General features: G+C 44.9%; 1 protein-coding gene across 1 annotated transcript in view; it reads left to right on the top strand.

The window, feature by feature from the left end:
- Positions 1 to 7094, top strand: part of MAB21L3 (mab-21 like 3) — a 29992-nt gene extending 22898 nt beyond the window's left edge. The window contains exons 4-6 of the mRNA XM_012556652.2: positions 2532 to 2713; positions 3439 to 3633; positions 6861 to 7094. Coding sequence (XP_012412106.2) covers positions 2532 to 2713; positions 3439 to 3633; positions 6861 to 7094 — 611 coding nt within the window. The remainder of the gene's footprint in view (positions 1 to 2531; positions 2714 to 3438; positions 3634 to 6860) is intronic.
- Positions 7095 to 10603: the final 3509 nt, after the last annotated feature.

Here is a 10603-nt window from a genome sequence, read left to right as displayed (position 1 = left end):
GAAAACAAAAATCCTCACAACTGGACCAATAAGCAACATCATGATAAACAGAGAAAAGATTGAAGTTGTCAAGGATTTCATTTTACTTGGATCCACAAGCAGTGCCCACGGAAGCAGCAGCCGAGAAATCAAACATAGCATTTGGCAAATCTGCTGCAAAAGACCTCATTAAAGTGTTAAAAAGCAAAGATGTCACTTTGAGGACTAAGGTGTTCCTTACACAAGCCATGGTATTTTCAATCACCTCATGTGCATGCAAAACCTGGACTACAAATAAGGAAGACCGAAGAAGAATTGATGCCTTTGAACTATGGTGCTGACGAAGAGTATTGAATATACTATGGAGTGCTAGAAGAAGGAACAAATTTGTCTCGGAAGAAGTGCAGCCAGAATGCTCCTTACAAGCAAGGATGACAAGACTTCGTCTCACATACTTTGGACATGTTATCGGGAGGGACCAGTCCCTGGAGACGGACATTATGCTTGGTAAAGTAGAGGGTCAGCGAAAAAAAGGAAAATCCTCAAGGAGATGGATTGATACAGTGACTACAACAATGGGCTCAAGCATAACAATAATTGTAAGGATGGCACAGAACTGGGCAGTGTTTCGTTCTGTTGTACATAGGGTCGCTATGAGTCAGAACTGACTCGATGGCACCTAACAACAGCAACAACAGAGATAATCTACATTGCTAACAAAGGGAATTTGGCCAAGTAAATTAAGCTACCTCTGCGAAGTGGACTACTATGCAGCCTTTAAAAACAATGAGGTACGCACACACACAGACACACAGGTGCGTACGGGCAATCATATGCACATGCACACAAAGTCTGTATACGCTGGATAATTAAGTGAAAAACCAAAGTGCTGAGCAGCATTCGATTCCATTTGTGTGGAGAGAAAAGGATGAATTTATACATTTGCTTGTCTAGACAGAATAGTTCTGAAAGGTTCCATAATGGTAATAGCGCGTATCTAACGGGTTTTTATTACGTATAAAACAGTTTCATGGACTCTTTAATGTATTCCTCATATCAACCCTATAGAGTAAGAATCACTTTTCTACCTGTTTTATACATGAGAAAACACAAGGCTTAGAGAGATTAAGAAACTTGCCAGAGGTCACATACCTAGTAAGCAGAGAGAGTGGCAGAACCAGGTGTGAGCCAGGCAGGCTCACCTCTTGACTTTGCAACACTGTTAATAGTGAAAGTGCAAATAAGAGATTAAACTGGGCCAGGCTGGTGAGGCATTTTCAGTAAATAATGCTCAAGTGCCAGGTGCCATTATTGTTGCCGTCTGGACAGCTCTGATGAGAGGCGGAGAGTAGCCCTTTATGACACTCTGGCCAAGGAGAGGAATGTTTTCCTTTTGAACATTCGGCCACAATTAATAAGCCCCCATTTTCTTCTCTGAGGAAGGAAAAGCAAAATAATAGATCTTGGTTCAGGACAGCTCATCTTTAGCTGTAACGAAAACAAACAAACAAAAAACACCTGTATATCTTTTGAAAGAACCCAAACCCCCTCATTGCCTTTGAGTCGATTCTGACTCATAGAGACCCTATAGGACAGAATAGAACTGCTCCAAAGGGTTTCCAAGGCTGAAATCTTTCGGAAGCAGAGTGCCACATTTTTCTCCTATGGAGCAGCTGGTGGGTTTAAACCACTGGCCTTCCAGTTAGCAACTGAATGCTTTAACCCCTGCACCACCAGGGCTCCTGTATCTTTTGAAAGAAGGGGGAGCAAATTAAAAATGAGGAAATGTTAGTATATGGGCTGGCAAACTTTACCACATACATTCATTTTCTCTCCCTCTGTTCCCCTGGCTGGGAAATAAGACAGTGAGGGCTTCCTTCCGTGCTCTTGACCCTTTATGATTACAAGGGTTATGATGATAAAAACATCTGAGGATAGGCTGCTTACTGAGTACTGGAAACAAATACCATCTAAGAGACTTTGACTTAGATAAAAGGCAGGTGAAGTTGAAGCCCACCAAAGACATGAAAAAGTTAGGGAACTTAGGCTGTGCCTAATAAATGTCAGAACATCTGGACAAAGAGGAAAAAAAATATGGTATTGGCCATGTTTGTCTTACTCTGTCTCGCTCTGAAAACCAGCATCTAGGTATTTGGGTGGAATGGAGCGAGATATAGAGGAATGGTTAAGTTTTACTTTATAGTGTGAATACTATAAAAAGTCTGCTTCCTTTTTATTTTGTGGCTCTTTCAGTTTAATCCTCTGAAAAGAATCCCTTATTTAAAAGAAAAGGTACTATAAAATCTTGGGGGGCGGAGGGAGAAAGAGAAAACCCACCAACAAGGATTTTCTAGCGATGCTTCTAGCAATATCTACCTGGCCAGTTGGTTTTGACATAGATGCCCCACCCCTGCATGGGCTGCTTGCGTTGTGAAAGTTGATGCACTAGTAACAAGGAGCTGGTCAAGGCAGCTGCTCACAAATCCCTTCTTTGAATGCTTGTACTGAGCAAGGCTCTCTCTTCTTATGTGTGTTTGGTCATTTCCCATTAGGTAAAGTCAGCATGTTAGAGAGATACGGCTCTGTGATTTGGGTTGCCATGGAAACATCCGCATGTCAGGTGGAACTAGAGCTGGTCCCTGCAGTGGAGATCCCCACCGCCTGGTCTGCGAAAGCCCGGTGGCCCCGATGTCTGAAGCGCTGGCCTTCCCCGGAGAGAGTGGAGTGCATCAAGGTATCAGTGGGCAGGCCCAGCTCACCGAGGCAGAGATGCTCAGAGTTTAACCAATCGCAGTGCTACTGACTGCCAACCGGCTTCCGGAGGAAAGTTGAATTTAACCGCAGGTTTCAATAGATCACGGGTTCTCACAGTGTGGTTCCCAGACTGCAGCAGCAGCAGCAGCAGCACCGGGAACTTAATAGAAATGCACATTCCTGGACCCTACTCTGAATCTACTGAAAGAGACTCTGTGGGGAGGACCCATCAGTCTATACCTTAATTAGCCCTCCAGGTGATTGCGATGCACACACTGGTTTGAGAACCACTGCACAAGAGAATGTGGAATACAGGCTTCTCCTGTTAACTTTCCTTCTTAAAGGTGGTTTGTGTTTTCCCTGAGGAGTCCCTGGGTGGCACAAACAATTAAGTGTTCAGCTGCTAACCGAAAGGTTGGATGTTTGAGTCTGCCCAGAGTTGCCTTGGAAGAAAGACCTGGTGATCTACTTCCAAAACTCAGCCATTGAAAACCTTATGGAGCACAGTTGTCCTCTGACACACATGGGGTCACCGTGAGTCAGAATCGACTCCACAGCAACTGGTTTTTCCCTCCTTGTCCCCATGGAGGATGCACTGCCCGTCAGTAATAGATCCCCCAGACTAGCGGATTACTCCAGAGATGGCTTTCTACCTCAGCACACATCATCCTTCTCATTTTGCCTTTCTCCCCACTCTTCTTGCAGTCATTTGGGTTTGACTTGTTGGCCCGTTCAAATTATCACTGGCAGCTGAGCTTCTGCCGGGCAGAGCAAGTGATGCTGGAGCTGCTGGATGAGGATGGAGGCTGCCGCAGGAAGTGCTTCCAGGTCCTGCGGCAGATGAAGGAGGATGTCTGGTGTCCAGGGAAGAGGCCGGTTCTCACATCCCACCACCTGCAGGTGAGTGTGCCAGATGCGCTGTCGTGGGCACAGGAGCGGCTTGGTCAGGAGGTGCCCCTTCTGCATACTGTGTAGGGCCTGGCCAAAGCCATGCAGAGGGGGGTGTGAGTGTGTGTGTGAGTGCCTGAGGGATGAGTTCAGGATGGGGCTCTGGTGTCCATATTCGGCATCCTGCCAATTATTACTCCTTATGGAAATATACAAAACCAGGCTGTATGGGTGTGTCTACAACACCCCTGAGCCAGGGTAGCAAATATCCTCTGCTTCCCTCCCTTCCCTTCTCCCATTCCCCTCTTCCCCTTTTCTGTTTTCTTTTCTCCTCCTCTGCTTTCTCCTTCTCCTCCTTCTTCTCCTCCTCTTCCTCCCCTTCTTCCTTCTTCCCCTCTTCTCCCTCCTCATGCTCCTCATCTCCCTTCTTCTTCTCCTTTCCCTCCTCTCTCCTCTCCCTCCTCCCCCTTCTCCTGTCCTGCTTCCCCTCCTCTTCCCCCTCTTCCCCGTCTTCCTCCACAATTAGGCATCCACTCCCTGGGATGAATGTGACTGGTGACAACTGTGATATTAGACATTCATCCTGGATGATGGCTTCAGTGTGTTGAATCCTTGCCAAAGCTTCAGTCTGGGGAAAGTGGAAGAGGTTGGGTTGCAAAACATTACCAGAAAGCATGTGCCAACCACGGTCCTTTCACCTTAAGTCTTATTAGGACCTCACCTTCTCCCCAAAGAGGCTCTCCCGCAAGGCTATTTCATCTAAAGCAAGAGCTTATTTTTCCTTGGCTTATTTATTCCTAAATCTCACTCAAAGTCACACAGGCTTGACTATAATTGGCTTAACTGCTTCAGTTTGCTTACAGAGATAAAAGTTTTAACTAACAAGTGGAATTAAATTGTTTTTCCCCCCATCTATGTTATCTTGATGAGCATGAAAATATCTCTGACTCGTTTACTCAAAATGATATAATCTAAATCAAAATATACTCAATACCTAAACCATAACATTAAATAATTAATGTATTACTTATTCAATAAAAGTTTGACTGTCTCCCATGACCAGTCCCTTTTCTGGGTGCTAGTGACATAATACTGAATAAAAATACAGTCCCCTGCTCTCATGGAATTTATAGTCTAGTAGGGGAGATGAGAAAAATAAAATAATCACATAAATAAATAACAACAACAACAAAAATCCTTACTACTGTGATCATTGCTTCTTATGAGAAGTACATGGCCAAGAGAAAGTGTAATGGATGTATTAGGGGAAATCTGACCTGGTGTTTAAGTTACCTGGGCAAAGGGGAGAAAGAAGAGTGCTCCAGAAAAAATAGGATGGGCAGATGGTCTGTGGTAGAAGAGAGCATGAAACGAAGTCAGTGTGGCCAGATGGAGAGAGCAAGGGAGAATATGGGGCAAGATGAAGCTGGGAGGGAAAGTAGGGACCCAACCACCCCATGTTAAGGTATGTATTTTTAACTGACAAACAGGAGTCAACCTTTAAAGTATTTTAAAGAAGGAGGAATAAAAGCAAATATATTTTTATATTTGAAAAAGACAACTTTATCTGCAGAGTGGACAAGAGACAAGGACAAGTGCACGCAGATCAGTTAGATAGCTGTTGTAGAGGTCAGGGTCAGATGTGATGACAGCATGGAAGAGGATGGATGGAGATAAGGGGGTAGGCTTGAGAAATACTTAAGCAGAAAGATTGATGGGACTTGATAGGAAGTGGTGAGGGAGAGACATAACCCTGAGGTTTGTGTCTTACAAAACTGACAGGATAAGCAACTCTGGAGGTGGACGAGGTTTGTGGTGGAAGACCATGAGTTCAGTTTAGACATGTTGAGATTGAAGTAACTTTTTGATATCTAAGAGATAGTAGGTAAGCAGTTCAGAGGAGAAAAAAAATTGCAAGTCACCTGCATTTAGTGGTAATTAAAGCCACTGATATCGATTAGAGTGTCCAGGAAATGGACACAGTAAGAGGAGAAATGGGCCTAGGACTGATTCTTCAAAATGTCAACATTTAGAGGTAGATAAAGGATGATGGAGCCCTGGTGGCACAGTGCTTAAGAGCCCAGCTACTAACCAAAAGGTTGGCAGTTCGAATCCACCAGCTACTCCTTGGAAACCCTACGAGGCAGTTCTACTCTGTCTTATAGGGTGGCTTTGAGTCGTAATCGACTTGATGGCAGCAGGTTTGGTTTTTTGGAAAGGAGGATGAGTCTGCCAAGGAGTAGCTGTAATGTTGGGAGAAAACCAAGAGAGTATGATGGCTTGGAAGCCAGGTGAAGAATCGCTTAAGAGGAATGGTATGGACAAGAGAATCCAATTCTGCTGAAAGTTAATTAGGTGAAGCTAAAAAAGGCCTGTTGGGGTTTTCAACATGGAGATCATTGGATCTTAATGAGAGTAGCTTTTGAGGATTAATGGCAGAAGAATCCATATTGAAGTGGATTGAAGCAGGGAATGACAGAGAAATGACAAACTAGAGAACTCTTGGGAGAAGTCTGGATTTGCAGAGAGGTAAGAGTTAGGATAAGGCATTGGTGTTTCAGTGGTAGAGTTCTTGCCTTCCATGTGTGAGAACCAGGTTCAATTCCTGCCCGTGTACCTCATACACAGCCACCACCCATCTGTCAGTGGAGGCTTGCATGTTGCTATGATGCTGAACAGGTTTCAGCGGAGCTTCCAAACTAGGATGAATGACAGCTAACAACAGCAAGGGTTAGGGCAGGAGGGAGATGTAGGGCTGGAAGAGTAGCAGAGCTTTGAATTTTTTTTTTTAAAAATAGTGAGGAGGAGGGTAATCAATCATATACACTTCCTGTGAGACTGGATCCAGAGCCCAACAGAGGGACTAGCCCCAGCAGGAAGATAGGAGGATACAGATGTAGCAGACTTGTCTAGTTGGGGAGGATGAGAGTTTCCATTTTCCTGTAAAGTCTGAGGCAAAGACATCTGCCAGGGGTGGGGTATTGCAGATTTAAGGAGAATGGTGATCATTGGAAATGGCTATGTAGAATGAGAGAATAAATTAACAAAGAGGCAGAGGAGGCTAGCTGGGCAAGGCTGAGTGTCACCTCAGGTTGGGGATCATGAATTCATGGTGGAACCCATTTGCCCTGGGGGACTCCTTGCTCCCTCCTTCCCTAGTGTGAGCTCAATAATACTTCCGAAGAAATTTTCTTTAATGGCTCGAACCAGTGTCTGACACCGATCTCTTCCTTCCACAGACAGTGCTCTTTTGGACTTGTGAGAAATATCCCCATTCCAAGGACTGGCAGGTTTTCAGCAAATCATTCCTGCGCCTGGTACAGAAACTGCACAAGTGCGTGAGCCAGCACTTTCTGAAACACTATTTCGTGCGCAAGAGCAACCTCCTTCGGTATGCCAATTCGGTTGAACTGGATGCCGTGGCCCAAAAACTGGTCGCCTTCCTGAAGAACCCCCAGATCAGCCTGCCCTGAGGGCAACCCCTGCACAGGAGGCTCTTGGACATTTCACAAGGGCTCGACTGCCTTTTCTGTGGATCATTCCTCAGTCCAGTACCAGGGTCCTGCCCAGGAGAGAGGCAAACTATGGTGGAGGAACTTCTATTGAACCTGTAGCACTTATAAGGGGAAAACTGTGTCCCATGATGTCTGGTTCAGGCCTTCCCAGAGCCAATCAAGCATTTCAGCTCTCACTACCTCTCTTGGGGACAGCTCTCATAAAGCTTCCCCAAGCCACAGATTCTGAACTGATGACAGTTCTAAGTTTATTTTCCCTTGCTCAGGCTCTGATGATCTGGCAGGGAGGATGGGGACAAGAACCGCTGGAGGGCCAGGCATTAGCCTGCTGCCCAGGAGTGGTTCTTCAGCTCACTGACCACAGGCTCGATATTTTTCCATTTGTAAAGTGGAACTGTGAATATGCCTCCCTGCATATTCATTTAGGGCTTTGAGCCTACGGGACAGTTCTGGTGCCCTTCCAAGGGAAAGGCATTGGATCAACACAAAGTGTTACTACTTGGTTTAGTAGCTGATGTTTGCATCCTAGAGTCCGTGGGTGGTGCAAACAGTTAACAAGCTGGGCTGCTAACCAAAAAGTGGAGGTTTGAGGCCGCCCAGAGGTGCCTCAGAAGAAAGGTCTAGCAATCTACTCCTGAAAAATCAACCATGGAAAACCCTAAGGAGCATGCTTCTACTCTGACACACACGAGGTCACCTGGAGTCAGAGTGGAATCTGTTCGTTTTTTTGGTTTGTATCCTGGATGGATACCTACACACCTGATTAAATGATGACACCTGTTGAGTTAGCATGCTTGCTGTCTTAGTTTCCTAGGGCTGCCACAAGAAAATACCACAAAGTAGGTAGCTTTAAAGAATAGAAATTTACTTTTTCACAGTTCTGGAGGCTAGAAGTCCAAACTCAGGGTATTGGCAGGGCTGTGTTCTCTCTTTGTGTTGGCTCCAGGGGAAAGGCCTTCCTTGTGTCAACTTCTGATCATTTCTTGGTGTTCCTTGGCACACAGACCTTCATGTGGTGTCTTCCCCTGGTGTGACTGCTTCTGTTCCTTTTATAAGACACCATTCAGAAGAGTTTAGGATTAGGACCCACTGTACTCCAGTATGACCATGTTTAACTTCACTGGTAACATCTGCAAAAAACAACAAAACAAAAAAAAAACCCAAACAAAGTCGCTTTCACAGATACAGGGGTTAAGACTTCAATGTACCTTTTGGAAGGGACACAATTCAATTCATAAGACCTGTGTTTCATTTGCTGCCCCCCGTGCTCGCCTAAACAGTGGTTCGTGGATGCTTCTACTTCCCTGGTGTTCTCAAAGCAGGGAAACAGGATGAGAGTGATGTTGATAGCTAGTGTAAGTCACAGATGCAAGCGTGGCTCTGTCTGACAGCTTGAGCCAAACCACTCACCCCTCTGCTTCCTTTACCATGGGACAAGGAAGGAGCTTCCTTGTAATTATAGAATGAGCTCTTGCTGGCATCTGCATGGAATGGCTTTGGTGTCACTCATCTCTCTCTGAACACATTCCTTTGCTCACCTCACTCAGTCACTCCCTGATAAATGTATGTTTACTTGGCACCGAGAATACAGCAACGGCAAAATGGACAAGGACTTACCCTGATGGGGATGACACCTAATGATGGAGACAGGAAATTAATAACAAATAAACACAATTATTACAGATTCCCAGCCAGTGCACCTCAAGCACAGCCACCACCCACCTGTCAGTGGAGGCTTGCGTGTTACTATGATGCTGAACATGTTTCAGTGGAGCTTCTAGACTAAGACAGATTAGGAAGAAAGGCCTGGTCATCTACTTCTGAAAATCAGCCAGTGAAAGCCCTCTGGATCACAATGGTCCAGTCCAAAGCTGGTCATGGGAATGGTTCAGGATCAAGCAGCGTTTTATTTGATGGTGCATGGGGTCACCATGAGTCAAGGGCTGACTCCATGGCAGCTAACAGCAACAACAAGTGCTCTGAAGGAAATAAACAGAAAGTTGTACCTCCTGAAAATAACAAGAAGATTTAAAGGATCCTTAAAGGATGAAAATGCAAACGGCTGGAAGAGAAAGGAAGGGACCAGCTACAGGCTTGGAGGGCTTGGCATGAGTCACCCCATGCCAGCCTTGTAAAGCTGATGAGGAATCTCTATTCTAATACCAACAGTTTGACATTTGGCCTCTCCCAAACTAGAGGGGGTATCAAGATCTGATTTGCATTTTAAATGATCACTATGGCCACTGCCTGAAGAGGGCCTGGGGCTCACCTGAGTCAGGGCACTGAAGGCCCTGGAGCCCACCTATTTTGGATTTCACTGAGGCATCTGAAAGCCACACATCCTGCCCAGCACAGATGACCAGGAATTCTTAGAGTTCTCAATGAGAGCAATGCTTTTTTCTAGGATTTACTTATGCTTTTTAACTGAAGGGAACCCTATATTACTTTTAAACATTTTGTCCCCAATATATGACAAAGTAAAATTTCTAAAAGCATGGACTACTGACTTGTTTAATAAAAACTTACATATGAAAATAAAAAGTGTTCTTGCAATAGCACTGTAAACAGATGATGAGGTCCTTGGGTTATCAAAAAGGAAATCATGGTTTTAAAATACTGGGGAAAAAAAAGTCTTTCCAAGCATACAGTAAGTATACAATTTATGAACACACTAAATGATGAACCAGTGTTTTGTTAAGTCATCAAAACTTGCATTTTAATTCTCATTTTCTTGGATCTTGGGAAACATCATTTTTGAGGAAGTGTCAGATGAAACAAGTTTATTTAAAGGATGAGACGACTGAAGCAATTTTTAAAACAGCTTTATGGTCCCAGAATGGCAAAAAGTGAAAGCTGACTGTACCACTGATTCAAAATGTGTGTCTGTGTGGGAGAGGGATGGGATTGACATACTCCACCATCTGAGCCCAGTAGGTTCTTCCACCTCTCCCCAGTAGATCTGTGGTTTTTAAGACGAAGTAGAGCTGTTCGCATGGGGGCAGTGGTGGTTCAATGGTAGAATTCTCATCTTCCATGCATGCTTTTGGGGTTCAGTTCCCTGTCAATGCATTATGATGCTGAAGAAGTTTCAGTGGATTTTCCTAAGATGGACTAGGAAGAAAGGCCTATAAATTTACTTCGAAAATCAGTCAATGAAAATCCTGTGGATCATAATGGTCCAATCTGTAACCGATCATGGGGATGGTGCAGAACCGGGCAGCATTTTGTTCCTTGTGGCTTGAGTCTCCAATGAGTGGGGACTGACTTGTCGGCAGCTAACCGAGCTGTTTGCAGATTTCTGAGCGTTCCCATGCTTACCAGCAGAGGACAGTGGAGGACAATATATGAAAAGAGCCATATCCTGCCTAGACTCATTCCCAGAGCCCAGCAGGTGTCACCCCCACTCAGCCCATAATTTACACCTAGCTTCTCCAAAAAAGGAAGTAGGGACAGTGGATTCCAGCTGA

Source organism: Trichechus manatus, unplaced genomic scaffold, assembly GCF_000243295.1.
Source record: "Trichechus manatus latirostris isolate Lorelei unplaced genomic scaffold, TriManLat1.0 scaffold00073, whole genome shotgun sequence".
Classification (NCBI taxonomy): Eukaryota; Metazoa; Chordata; class Mammalia; order Sirenia; family Trichechidae; genus Trichechus; species Trichechus manatus.
Note: the sequence above shows the minus strand (reverse complement) of the source record. Positions and strands in the feature narration are given on the sequence as shown.